Source organism: Oncorhynchus kisutch, linkage group LG20 (assembly GCF_002021735.2).
Source record: "Oncorhynchus kisutch isolate 150728-3 linkage group LG20, Okis_V2, whole genome shotgun sequence".
In the NCBI taxonomy this organism is placed as follows: domain Eukaryota; kingdom Metazoa; phylum Chordata; class Actinopteri; order Salmoniformes; family Salmonidae; genus Oncorhynchus; species Oncorhynchus kisutch.
Genome location: NC_034193.2, coordinates 27,151,818 through 27,166,356, shown reverse-complemented (window position 1 = coordinate 27,166,356; position 14,539 = coordinate 27,151,818). Strand labels below are relative to the sequence as shown.

General features: G+C 43.0%; 1 protein-coding gene across 1 annotated transcript in view; it reads right to left on the bottom strand.

The window, feature by feature from the left end:
* lrp2b (low density lipoprotein receptor-related protein 2b) overlaps nucleotides 1-14,539 on the bottom strand; it is a 102,763-nt gene that overhangs the window by 57,535 nt on the left and 30,689 nt on the right. Inside the window, exons 32-43 of the mRNA XM_031799877.1 lie at nucleotides 13,767-13,895; nucleotides 13,185-13,351; nucleotides 12,142-12,285; nucleotides 11,787-11,896; nucleotides 11,259-11,436; nucleotides 8,571-8,784; nucleotides 8,081-8,317; nucleotides 7,733-7,924; nucleotides 5,711-5,887; nucleotides 4,978-5,273; nucleotides 4,309-4,753; nucleotides 1,843-2,008 (exon numbers count right to left, since the gene is read on the bottom strand). Of these exons, the coding sequence (XP_031655737.1) occupies nucleotides 1,843-2,008; nucleotides 4,309-4,753; nucleotides 4,978-5,273; nucleotides 5,711-5,887; nucleotides 7,733-7,924; nucleotides 8,081-8,317; nucleotides 8,571-8,784; nucleotides 11,259-11,436; nucleotides 11,787-11,896; nucleotides 12,142-12,285; nucleotides 13,185-13,351; nucleotides 13,767-13,895 (2,455 nt within the window). The remainder of the gene's footprint in view (nucleotides 1-1,842; nucleotides 2,009-4,308; nucleotides 4,754-4,977; nucleotides 5,274-5,710; nucleotides 5,888-7,732; nucleotides 7,925-8,080; nucleotides 8,318-8,570; nucleotides 8,785-11,258; nucleotides 11,437-11,786; nucleotides 11,897-12,141; nucleotides 12,286-13,184; nucleotides 13,352-13,766; nucleotides 13,896-14,539) is intronic.

Here is a 14,539-nt window from a genome sequence, read left to right as displayed (position 1 = left end):
TACCGGTATACCAAGTCTGCAACCAACAGGACCCTGAACAGCTTCTACCCCCAAAGCCATAAGACTGCTAGACAAGACTGCTAAATAGCTAATCAAATCAAATTTTATTGGTCACATACACATAGTTAGTAGATGTTAATGCGAGTGTGCAAAATGCTTGTGCTTCTAGTTCCGACCGTGCAGTAATATCTAACAAGTAATCTAACAATTCCTAACAATTACCTTATACACACAAGTGTAAAGGAATGAATAAGAATATGTACATATAAATATATGGATGAGCGATGGCCGAACGGCATACGCAAGATGCAGTAGATGGTATAGAGTACAGTATATACATATGAGATGAGTAATGTAGGGTATGTAAACATTATATAAAGTGACATTGTTTAAAGTGACTGGTAATACATTTATTACAGCCAATTTTGTATTATTAAATTGGCTAGAGATTTGAGTCAGTATGTTGGCAGCAGCCACTCAATGTTAGTGATGGCTGTTTAACAGTCTGATGGCCTTGAGATAGAAGCTGTTTTTCAGTCTCTCGGTCCCAGCTTTGATGCACCTGTACTGACCCTGACTTCTGGATGATAGCAGTGTGAACAGGCAGTGGCTCGGGTGGCTGTTGTCCTTGATGATCTTTTGGCCTTCCTGTGACATCGGGTGGTGTAGGTGTGCAGACCTCACTACCCTCTAGAGAGCCTTACGGTTGTGGGCGGAGCAGTTGCCATACCAGGCGGTGATACAGCCTGACAGGATGCTCTCTATTGTGCATCTGTAAAAGTTTTGAGTGTTTTCGGTGACAAGCCAAATGTCTTCAGCCTCCTTTTTCACCACGCTATCTGTGTGGATGGACCATTTCAGTTTGTCCGTGATGTGTATGCCGAGGAACTGAAAACATTCCACCTTTTCCACTACTGTCCCGTCGATGTGGATAGGTGGCTGCTCCCTCTGCTGTTTCCTAAAGTCCACGTTACTTTCCAGACACCACACTCCGAGGGCCCTCACTTCCTCCCTGTAGGCCATTTTGTTGTTGTTGGTAATCAAGCCTACCACTGCAGTGTCATCTACAAACTTGATTGAGTTGGATGTGTGCATGGCCATGCAGTCATGGGTGAAGAGGGAGTACAGGAGAGGGCTGGGAATGCACCCTTGTGGGGCCCCAGTGTTGAGGATCAGCAGGGTGGAGATGTTGTTTCCTACCCTCACCACTTGGGGGCGGTCCGTCAGAAAGTCTTGGACCCAGTTGCACATGGCGGGGTCGAGACCCAGGGTTAGGGCAGTGTGGAGTGTGATTGCGTCGTCTGTGGACCTATTGGGGCGGTAAGCAAATTGGAGTGGGTCTAGGGTGTCAGGTAGGGTGGAGGTGATATGATCCTTGACTAGACTCTCAAAGCACTTCATGATGACGGAAGTGAGTGCTATGGGGTGATAGCCATTTAGCTCAGTTACCTTAGCTTTCTTGGGAACAAGAACAATGGTGGCCCTGTTGAAGCATGTGGGAACAGCAGACTGAGATAGGGATTGATTGAATATGTCCATAAACACAACCAGCCAGCTGGTCTGCGCATGCTCTGAGGACGCGGCTAGGGATGCCGTCTGGCCCGGCAGCCTTGACTAACCGGTGTCTGTATGTAGCCTCGCTCCTGTATATAGCCTTTCTTTACTTACCTATTGTTCACCTAACACCTTTTTTTGCACTATTGGTTAGAGCCTGTAAGGAAGCATTTCACTGTAAGGTCTACCTACACCTGTTGTATTCGGCGCACGTGACAAATAAACTTCGATTTGATGGGATTTGTAAAATTAGCGATCAATGTATGCAAACATCTCAGTTGGTTTTACCCATAGCAGGGATCCACAATGATGCCAAGAGGGCGGTTGGCATGGGCTATCAAGGAACGGTTCTGCCCGTCCACCCCCATGGCCTGGACACTTCTGTTGTAGTAGTCGGTGAAGTAAAGGCGCTTGTGAACCCAGTCATAGGCCAGCCCCTGTGGATAATTTAAATCTGAGAGAGAGAAAGAGCGAGAGTGAGAGAAAGGAGGAACATTTAAAAGAAAGAGGGGAGAGAGAGAGAGAGAGAGAGAGAGAGAAAAGAGTCAGAGTGGGAAAAGATAAAGGTGAGGATGGAGACAACCTAAGTCACCAAGGAAACTTATACTGCAACTTATAGATGTTAACAGCTACACTCAATACTGCAACAAGACATTAAAGGGCCCAATACAGCCGTTTTTGTATCAACATCAAATAATTTCTGGGTAGCAATTAAGTACATTACTGTAATAGTTATCCATGGTCAAAATAGATTTTTTGCAACAACAAAAAATTCTCAAGCCAGAATTTTGCTAAGACTGTCTGGAAGTAGGAAGGGGGAAACTGAATAGTATCTGTTGTTGGCAGAGAGCTTTGGAACTCTTTATTATTGGTCTATTAAAGGAAAACAAAAACATATTTTTGCATTTCTTTCATTATGCATTATGCATTGGCTGTATTTCTGTATTTTGAAAGTTATATATCTTGAAAACTTGATTGCTGACATGCATTTTTTTTGTGAATATATCAACAATGGACTAATGAAACAAATACCAAAATATAGTTAACTAATTTACCATCTGGTGATGTCACCAGGCAAGCCAAAACTTCACCCATGCAAAACTTGCTAGTTAGAAGGTCCTATGTACACTGAACAAAAATATAAACAAAATGTAGTGATAGAAACTGATAGAGACATACCCCAAGCAACTTACAGCTGTAATCGCAGCAAAAGGTGGCGCTACAAAGTATTAACTTAAGGGGTCTGAATAATTTTGCACGCCCAATTTTTCCGTTTTTGATTTGTTAAAAAAGTTTGAAATATCCAATAAATGTCGTTCCACTTCATGATTGTGTCCCACTTGTTGTTGATTCTTCACAAAAAAATACAGTTTTATATCTTTATGTTTGAAGCCTGAAATGTGGCAAAAGGTCGCAAAGTTCAAGGGGGCCGAATACTTTCGCAAGGCACTGTATCAATGAGGTTTGTGCAGTAGGCTATAGGCCGAATATATTATCACTGCATTGGCTATGCTTGAATTGCCCTGCCAATGTTGTTCTTCTCAGACAATTTTGAAATTATATATTTTTTTAAATGGTATATGATCACACTGGTAATAGACAATTTGTAGTATTACTTGTGAGGCACACCTGAGTGGGCATAATAATTCACTTTTTTTTTAATAGACTGATGGCCTGTTTAGATAGTCTGAGGGGAGGGAGCAATGGTGAGGCTGCCTCTCACCTCACTCACCGTCCCTTTGCCCTCCCTCCCTCCCTCCCTCCCTCCCTCCCTCCCTCCCTCCCTCCCTCCCTCCACAGCTGATGGCGAAAGTCAAGTCACACTGCATTATTTCTGCCTAATGCACCAATTCATGATGTCACTCCTATGACCAGAGAAAGTGAAATATTCCTCGATATTAAAAAATACATATGTCGCTAAAAATAACAATGCAAGCTTATCGAAACACTTTGAAAATACAAATCCATTGCAGCTGCAGTGCTGGTTGTAGCGTAAATGGAAGAAGAAAGATTTTATGGCTAATAAAATATTGAGCAAAGTGTTGACAGTGCTGAACAACAACATAAACATGAAGTTACTCATAAAAACAGCAGCTCTTTGCTGTATTCGTTGTCTCTCTCTAGTCATGGATTTAAATGTTTAGAAATCTCACAGTATCAACTTTGCTGTGCGTTCAAGGTTTCTTTTTACAGTCTATGGCTCGAGGAAACTGTGCAGACACGGTGATCTGAGCTTTCTGATTGGCCAACAGTAAACCTATAGGTGCACTTGATCTGTTCTCTTGGCCTGCAGGGTAGGCGGAGTTCTACCTTCAGACACATGAACTGGTTCAAAGTGGGAATATTTTGCCTTTCCGGTGCTATAGCTGCTGAATCAAGTGCACCTATCGTCAAGAGCGCGAAAAAATATAAAATAATAACGTAAATAGGAAGGCAAGGCTTTATCGTTTGGTTTTAACATAAATATTTGGTGATTGACAAGGAATGCCTTGTAGATCGACCACTGGTCTAGACTCTACAGCCTAGCACTTAACCTTAAAAGTAGGAGGATACATATGCAAATAAAGGATGACTGGTCATTGATCAGAATAATCAGATCCGATTGTGATGTCACAATCTGAGCAGGCTGAAATTCTAGGCATTTTTTTCACTCTTCCACAAAAAGGGCATTATCATAATTTTCACAATCATTACAAAAACTGGAAAACCACACTATACATTGTCTTCCCCAACCCTCGGATTCACAACACTTACTGTCGGCTATGATGACAGGTGCACCGGTAACCGTGGTGATGACATAGCCTATCCTGCTTCGTCCTATCCCCATGTACTGAGTAAAAAATATCCTCTTGTCTGCAAAGTCAAAATCCAGCGCCACCACATTATATCCCAGGTTGATAGTAGGGTAGGGGCTAGTGTGATCGGAGGGGTCTAAACGTAAACTATTCATGGTGTAGTCTGTGGTGAATACCAGGAATTCGTCCAGACCGTAGCCACACGACACTCCATTGTTGAGGAGCGAACCGTGGGCGCAGGCGCAAGTGGGTTTCTCCTGCTCAGGCAGGGCGAAGCAGAGCTGCTGGCAGCGCCCATTGTCCTCCTGGCACGGGTTGAAGCCCACCAGGTTGGCAGCGGTGGGCTGCACGTGGGAGTTAAAGACCACCACGTCTGTGAGCCCGTCAATGCCGTCGCGGATCACCTGGTGATGACAGTGGCGTTGTTATTTCCGTCTTTGAATGTGAAAAGACACTATTTTTGTGCTTTGTGATTTTGTGGTACTTTGTGCAGCTTGTCTAGGAATTGTATGCTGTGGATTTACCCGTTGCATACATTGTTGTGTACATTAATTATAAGTATTCTGTTATGTTACTTTGATAATACATTTTTAAGACACTAGGCTAAATAAAGCTACTTCATAATTACCTCTGGCTGGGTCGTATTCGCTGGATCCTTGCTGGCCTGGAAAAGCTTCCCGAGCTTTATATCCACCCACAACATAAAATTCCCAAATATCGACAATCCGTAGGGAGCCGGGTATCGACTCCCATAACGGACAATCTCCCTCTGTGTCCCATCGGCCGCCATGCGCGAAATCATATCCAGCACGTCGTCTGTCCAGTACAGGAAATCGTTGGTGTAGTCGACAGTGAGACCGCGTGGCGATGCCAGGCTCTCGGAGGCTAACACGGTGCGGTTGGCACCATCTAGCTGGGCACGTTCTAGAATAGAAAATAATAAATTTGTTACCCACACATTGAAAGGCACAGGGTTTAGGTACAGGTTTAGGATGCAGCACCACTGGATGGAAAGCTATTTTGGGGGTTAAGGGCCTTGCTCAAGGGCACAACGGTAGTGGTAGTAATGACACCAGCAGCCCTCCAGTAACCAGTTCAATTCCCACTTTTCCTTTTGTATATTGTAAGGTGTTTTCTGACTTTATTGAACAGAGAGAGAGGGTGAGTGGGGAAAGATAGAGAAGTTGTGTCATAGGGCAATAGGCCGGATTCAAACCTATGCCAACCCTTTAAACGTGTGCAGGAGACAGCGGCTTAGACCGCTAGACCACCCTAGGTCACTGTTCTCATCGCCCAGCCGGGGACCTGAAACGGCAACCTTTCGGTTATTGGTCAACCTCTATAACCTCTGGACCACCTACCAATTTTGGGGTTCTGGCCTCCGTCGGCCCAGAAGAGAAAACGGAGCTTGGGGCTGACGGCAAGGTCACTGGGCCGGTCCTCAGTGGACTTGAGGAGGACGGTGCGGTAGGGGGTTTCGAGGCGGGTCACCTCCAAGTAGGTCTGGGCCTCAATAGCGTTGGTGAAGTAGAGGTTGCCTAAGGGGGAGAGGATGGGAGAAAGAACATTTAGGGAGTGAACAACATTTATATTGAGGGATACCTGGACCTTTTTGAAATGAAAATGGATGGCCTTTCCCCTGAGGAAAAATATTTTTACCTGGCCCTCCCCGAGCATAAAAAAAACTAAACATGTAACCCCCCCCTCCAAATATAATTATTTAAACAAAATATCAGGGAATATTAAATCCCTTTTTAGTAGGCTATCAATGTTGCAGACGTGCTTTCTATCAAAATAAACCCGTGGTTGAGAACCACTGCTGTATTCATACCACATTCATGTTATCCGCTAGAAGGGGGCATTTACCAATTTAAGCATCCACACTAGAAGAAAGTTTACATTCTACAGTAGCCTACACCTGTCAATCAACTGTCAACGCATCCTACTGCACGCCGTAGGCCTATTAATAAGGTGATAGCACAGACCATTCAGTGCTTCAAAGTGTGTTCATTGTTATTGTGACAACTGAAAATAATATTTCAAATACATGTAGCTTAATGAAAATGTTAATCAAATGCTGAAATTCAACAACAAACGCTGTTTAGCCTGCACATCTTTTACATCGTGTCATTGATTGCCTCGTTGCTCATGTGGTTTGAAAGTGATTTCCATTTTTCTAATGGATGTAAATTCATTCGGATCCTCTTTCCTCGCCGTCTTTCTGTTCTGTGCAACCATTTAATAGGCTACTTCTGTGCAACAATGTTATCATCACTGCACTCTCTCTCCGCAACTTTCCCCGACAGTTAATTTGGCCAATGCCTATTTTACATTCAGCAGTAGCAAGAAAGCCTCCAACTCTCCACGAAAAGCCTATAATGCCTAGTATAAAGAAAATGCAACAGCATTTTAGCTTTTAGCTTTTCCTGGGATTTTTTAGCCTATAGCTTTTCCTGGGATTTCACAAGAAGAGGAATAGCAGAGGCTTGCGTAGCCTATAGCCTATTGCGCACGGGAATAGCTGGAAGAGAGAGGCTAGAATTCTAAAAACAAAAAGTGATGCAATCAGTCTCTCCTTTACTTTTAGCCAAGAGAAACTGGCATGCAATAGTATTGATACTAGCCCTGTGATTAGAGTGAACAAAATAAAATAAAAATCACAATGCGCCGAATAGAACTGGTGTAGACCTTAGCGTGAAATTCTTGCTTGCGAGCCCTTCCCAACGATGCAGAGTAAAATAGTAACACGAGGAATAAAATACACAAGAATGGAGGTATACACAGGGAGTGCCATACAGCCTAGGCCTGATTATGCAATCATTTGGATCATTTATGGGTCTACAGTTTACAATGTCCTGAAAGGTACATTAGCAGGCTACTCATTTGGTGTATTTTGATCACATCACTAAGCAGTCTCTCTCTCCTTTCAAATTCCCAGCCAGGGGCGTATTCATTACGGAAACCGTTTACTGTTGATAACCAAACGAAAACAAACAGAGCAAAACGAGAGTTTATATTTGTAGGTCCCTACCCGTTTCATCCTGTTTGCTTCCGTTTAAGAAAGGTTTTGCAACAGAACCATCGTGATGAATATGCCCCAGTTCTTTTGGGTTGTACGTCAAAGTTACACAGACTCTAATTCAATACGTAAATTCCGAAATGCTGACAAATACTAACATTCAATCGATTAGAAATTACATGACCCTCCCCTGGACTAAATAAAAAATACTAAACCACCCCCCCCATTTTCCTCCAGGTAACAATTGCATAAAGTCATTTCAACCAGTTTTGCCTGCTGGATGAGGTATATAGATGAGGATCTGTACCAGAACTATTTACAACTTGGAGTATGTCTCTCAACTCTTTACATCATGGATCCTAACCTGAGATCCAGTCCACAGCCATCCCTTGTATGCCACCTCGGCCGATGCCTTGGTTGACGACGGGAGTGAAGCTTCCACCGTCTGTCCGGGCCCTGAAGATCCCTCTGTACGAGCTGGAAGTGCTGTTGTCGATCCAGTAGATGTACCTAGAGGCGACGTGGAGATCCAGCTTGTCCATCACAGAGTAAGAGTCTGCAATGGGTAAAGACATGTTAACTTACAGTGTAAGTTAGTAACAAAGTTGGGTATAGATTTGTGAAAGAGGATTCATGACAAGATGTGTTTCAGACATAGACTTAGGGTATATTTAGGTCCGGTTACTTTAAAGTTAGAGTTAGAGTTACGTACATCCAGCAACAGGCACCATGGCCTCCGAGTGGTCGGAGCTGTTGATGTGGAAGCCTCGGATATGTCTGGGGGTGGAGACCACTGCGTAGGAGTCGTACTGCACGCAGGTGGTGCCATCCTGGGAAGGCACTAAGCCCGTGGTGCAGACACATGTCTTCTGGCCCCCAGGCTTGGGCAAACACAGGTGGGGACAGGCCCCATTGTTGGTGCTGCAGCCATTGGTGGTGCCTGCCGAGTCTGGGGAAGAAGAGAAAGGATGAGAAATTAACTTGAGATATAATGCCTGTGTGGAACACATTATGATCACAAAAATCTCCCACTGACACCAACTTGCATGATTACATGAAATTTCAAGGACCTTTTAATCTACTTGGTGGCAAATGTACCCAATATCGGATCAGTAAAATGTTCCGTATCATACTGTCGCTCTCTGTTGAAAAAAGACTAGCGGATGAAGACTAGAAGATTAGCTGTAGGTAGCCACACTCACTGTCTCGGGCGTGGACTTTGAGGGCTCGGACTCCTGTCATCCCACTCCTCAGCATGACCATGTTGGCCCCGGTGCCCTTGTCCACCCTCTCGATGACCTCGTAGTCCAGGTCGGTGTAGTAGAGGTAATCCTGGTGCACTGTGAGGCCCCAGGGGTGGGACAGCTGGCTCACTATGGTCACCCTGCTGACCCCGTCCATCGTACCACACTCAATCTGTTCACAGGGAAAGGGAGAGTAGAGGGAGTCAGGGACATTTAGAGTTACTGTATGTTTCAGTTGCAGCACTATTCAATACAATTCAGTACAACCTTATTTGTCCCCTTAGGGTAATTATTACTAGGGCTAGTGGTGTTTCAGACACATACAACAACACGTATATGATATGCAATAAAGTTGTGTGCACTAAATGAGAAACCACGACAGTGGTTGTGCGCGTTCGCGCATGCATGTCCGTCTGTCCGTCCGTGTGGTCCTTTGTAGCTCAGTTGGCGTTTGTAACGACAGGGTAGTGGGTTCGATTCCCAGGACCACCCATACATAACATGTATGCACACATAAGTCGCTTTAGTGTCTTCTAAATGGCATATATTCTCCTCAAGTCTGCAGACGACACAACAGTAGTAGGCCTGATTACAGACGATGACGAGACAGCCTACAGGGAGGATGTGAAGGGAGTGATGCCAGGAAAATAACCTCTCCCTCAAAGTCATCAAAACGAAGGAGCTGATCGTGGACTTCAGGAAACAGCAGAGGGAGCACGCCCCTATCCACATAGACGGGACCGCAGTGGAGAAGGTGGAAAGCTTCAAGTTCCACGGCGTATACATCACTGACAATCTGAAATGTTCCACCCACACAGACAGTGTGGTGAAGAAGGCGCAACAGTGCCTCTTCAACCTCAGGAGGCTGTAGAAAGTCGGGATGGCCCCTAAGACCCTAACAAACTTTTATAGATGCCCAATAAAGCACATCCTGTCGGGCTGTATCACCGCCTGGTAAGGTAACTGCATCGCCCGCAACTGCAGGGCTCTCAAGAGGGTGGTGCGGTCTAGCCAACGCATCACTGGGGGCACACTGCCTGCCTTCAAGTACACCTTCAGCACCCGATGTCACAGGAAGGCCAAAAAGATCATCAAGAACATTAACCCCACAACCCACGGCCTGTTCTCCCTGCTATCATCCAGACGGCGAGGTCAGTTACAGGTGCATCAAAGCTGGGACAGAGAGACTGAAAAACAGCTTCTTTCCCAAGGCCATCAGACTGTTAAATAGCCATCATTAGCAGGTGACCACCCGGTTACTCAACCCAACACCTTAGAGGCTGCTGCCCTATATAAATTGACATGGAATCGCTGACCACTTTAATAATGTTCACATACTGCTTTACTCATCTCATATGTATATACTGTATTCTATTATACTGTATTTTAGTCAATGCCACTCCGACATTGCTCGTCCTAATATTGATATATTTCTTAAAAACCTTTTGTGACTAGGGGACAGTATTTTCATTTTTGGAAAAATAACGTTCCCGTAGTAAACAGGATATTTTGTCAGGACAAGATGCTAGAATATGCATATAATTGACAGCTTAGGATAGAAAACACTCTAAAGTTTCCAAAACTGTAAAAATATTTTCTGTGAGTATAACAGAACTGATATTGCAGGCGAGAGCCTGAGAAAAATCCAATCCGGAAGTGCCTCATGTTTTGAAAGCGCTGCATTCCAATGCGTCCCTATTGAGCAGTGAATGGGCTATCAACCAGATTACTTTTTTTCCGTATTCCCCAAGGTGTCTACAGCATTGTGATGTAGTGTTACGCATTTATGTTGCGGAATACCCGTAAGCGGCTACATTGCACAACTGGTCACCTGATGGCTCCCAGAATGATTATCGCGTAAAATACAAAGGTAGCCATTATTCCAATTGGTCCTACTGATAAACCAATTGTCCCGGTGGATATATTATCAAATAGATATTTGAAAAACACCTTGAAGATTGATTATAAACAACGTTTGCCATGTTTCTGTCGATATTATGGAGCTAATTTGGAATATTTCTCAGGGCGATTTCTCAGCCAAACGTGAAGAACAAACGGTGCTATTTCGCCTACAAAAATAATATTTTTGGAAAAAAAGAACATTGGCTATCTAACTGGGAGTCTCGTGAGTGAAAACATCCGAAGCTCATCAAAGGTAAACAATTTAATTTGATTGCTTTTCTGATTTCCGTGACCAAGTTACTTGCTGCTAGCTGGACAAAATGCTATGCTAGGCTATCAATAAACTTACACAAATGCTTGTCTAGCTTTGGCTGTAAAGCATATTTTGAAAATCTGAGATGACAGGGTGATTAACAAAAGGCTAAGCTGTGTCTCAATATATTTCACTTGTGATTTTCATGAATAGTAATATTTACTAGGAATATTTATGTCCGTTGCGTTATGATAATTAGTGTCAGTCGATGATTACGCTCCCGCATGAGGGATGGGGAGTCACTAGAGGTTTTAATTAAATTATTTTACTTTTAGATTTGTGTGTATTGTTGTGAATTGTTAGATAGTACTGCACTGTTGGAGCTAGGAACACAAGCATTTCGCTACACCGGTAATAACATCTGCAAATATGTGTATGTGACCAATCAAATTTGATTTGATATATTTGTTTCTGTGTAACTCGGTACCCACCACTCCGGTGCCGGCTACGCCCCAGTACAGCTTGCTCATAGCGATGTCTGCGGTGATGAACCCAATGATCCCCTGGTTGACGGTATAGAGGTTCCTCAGGTTGCCTCCATCCATGTCAGCACTGGCAACCTTAGGAGGTACGCCACTGTCTGTCCCCCGGTCTGTCCAGAACAATTGACTATCAAGCAGGAAGTCAGAAAGTTCAGTATTAATTAGTACTAGCGTTAGTATTAATCCACTGATGATGACATGGAATGAAGACTAACTAGCAATTCAAAATATGTCTGGTGTTGTCGTTGACTTTCCCTATAACATTATGAAATGCTTGGTACAATGTTGGTATAAAGTCACATTGATTATTTTACTTACTAAATAGATCAGTAGCCAACAAACTGTACAGTATCATTACTTGACAATTAAACATGCAGGACGACACACACACATACAGTACTACTTCTTTGTCAGTATTACATGTATTTAGTTGTATCCTTTGTAACTAGTAATAATGATACACAGATGAGTGTTTACCCTCTGGCTGGGTCCAGGGCTATTCCAATAGGCTCCCCTGCTCCCTCTGTCTTCCCTGTGTTTGTGATGAGGGTCTTCCTGTAGAGTTGAACTCCATCCACACGAATGACCTACGGTAGATGAGAAACTTGCCCATGTTAAATTAATACATTATAACCACGTTACTACCAACGCAGTTAAAAGACTACATTATGCAAAGTAAAGAGATTGAGTAGTTTCATGCTAATTGTGACTCTATTATCATCTCTATATTGGATCCAGTAACACCTTGAGCCAAGTAATGATATTGTATCTCTACAAAAGCAAGTCAGATAACAGTCTATACATAATTTACAATGAGGACATGACACGCTACCTCTATTGCTTTATTAGTTGGATTAGTGTAGTACATCGTGCGAGTTATCCAATCAAAAGCCAGACCAGAGGGCGAGCCAATGATTGCAGATGGAGCAAACAGAGTCCTATTGGTTCCATCAGTTTTCACCCTGTAAATGGAGCTCTGCGAGTGGGAGACAGCAAACAATTAACTTATATTAGACTCGAATCCAGACTTGAAATAAGTGAGTTTTGGGGTGTTGGGTTCTAACTTGAAATATCCTTATTCATGTTACCATATTAGAACTGGGTGTATGGAAATCTAAGTGAGAGAGGGGAGTCCAGAAAATGTACATTCTGTCAGAACATATTATTGTCAAATCTCATGTATCCTATGGGGAGAGAGAAAGAGTAACAGTCTGGTTTCAGTCACTGATAAGGTTGTATAGCCGTGGATTAGGGAGAAGTGAGGAACGTGGGCCGAGGTCAGGTCAGATGTAGTGAGCAGGAACAGTCCTATGACATACACACACAGGAGGCAAGGCCGTGACTACATCCATGAGAGGAATCACTTAAGTTCCTGCCCAGCAACAGAGATGTGTTGGCTGTCTAGATGTGCAAGAAGTGGACTCTGCCCTGCAGAGGGTATAAATACAGTATATGCACTTGTGTAAACATGTCTTTGTCTTTTCAGCTGTTTGGACTTGTTGGGTGAATAAACTTGGTTTGAGCTTTTTCCAAGTTGTCCGTTTGAGTTTGTCAGAACCTAAGAGGGGCAAATCCTCCTCTGACATCAATGTGTAAGTTAAGCAAGAGTCTAGTTAAGTGTGTGCATATTAAGCTGGGATTCCGCCCTTACAGCATTCAAAATGGTTAAAGTTGCAAGATTCCAGTAACCGTCCCATTTTTTCCCTCAAGAAATCCTGGTTGGAGGATTCCAGATTCTCTGCTTATTCCTGCCCTATTACGGGAATTTCACAAACCCCGGATTTCTGGAAAACCTGGATATTTTGCAAAACCAATTTTTTTTTGCAACCCTTAAAATGGGAGTGGTTTATTTACTGTGAGCAACTTGTCACTCACCGAGTCCTGCACCCAATAGACAAACTGCTCCTGGTCGTCAAAGTCAATGTCCCGCCCCTGAGTGATGCCAGACACGGGTGCCATGGCGTTGCTGGAGGGGTCGGCCGGGTCCACAGGGATGCCGAAGATCACAGTCTCCCTCACCACCATCAGGAACGGAGTGTCATCTGAGGTAGAGACAGAGTAGGATAGAAAGGGATGAGGTGGAGTGGAGTGGAGTGGAGTGGAGTGGAGTGGAGTGGAGTGGAGTGGAGTGGAGTAGAATAGAATATGAAAGAGACAAGCAAGACAGGAAAGCACAATCTACCACTGTTTTTTTCTGATTGGCCTTTGCGAAATCGTCATGACAACTACATAACACATTTGCCTTCATACAGAATAGTATAAATCAGAGTGGTACAGAAAACCATACAATTGATTAGGAATAGAAAAAAATCCTTTGTACTGTACAATAATTAATAACAGGCTTGTTATTATTAATAATTGTTAATAATAACAATAACAGCAATAATTAAATCAGGTCAAATAGATGAGTTAAGAGAGAATGCTACAAGCTTATCATTAGAGCTGCTGTTAGGGTACCTTTGATGCAGGTGCGCCCATCACTGTTGAGGTTCCAGCCAGACTGGCAGTGGCAGGTGTAGTACCTGGGCCTAAAGCCAGACAGTAGGCACAGCTGACTGCACAGGTGCTCTGCGCATGGGTTGATTGCTGCATAGTGGAAAACAATGGAACAATAATGTCAATGGAATCCTATAAAGTCCTGCTTTATCCACTACTAGTGCTGAGCGATTAGTGCTTTTTGAGGTCAGTTTGGTTTCGGTTCAATTATTTAAAAATAATCAGTTTTCGATTTTGATTATATATATATATATATATATATAAAAAAGAAAAAAAACTTTAAATGCCTTATGCAATACATTTATGTCGGTTGAATACTGTAACAACACAGAATAAAACAATGAATAAAAGTCCAATGATGGTAGTGGCTGCCCATTACTTTATTTATTTATTTTATTTTACCTTTATTTAACCAGGTAGGCAAGTTGAGAACAAGTTCTCATTTACAATTGCGACCTGGCCAAGATAAAGCAAAGCAGTTCGACAGATACAATGACATAAAAATTACTGCTTATTAACCATCATTTATTCACATTACTTTAATAGAATATTTCAGTTGTGTATATTACATTTGTTTTAGGCTTATTTGATGACTTTATTATTTCATTTCCAAGTCATCATCTCATCTCTATAGAGCTGCTGCCTATGCGGTCTGACAAAATCACTGTTTTAGTAGTTCTTCAAAGTAAATAAGGCTAAATACCAACTATCAACCACATATTGTGTATTTTCAG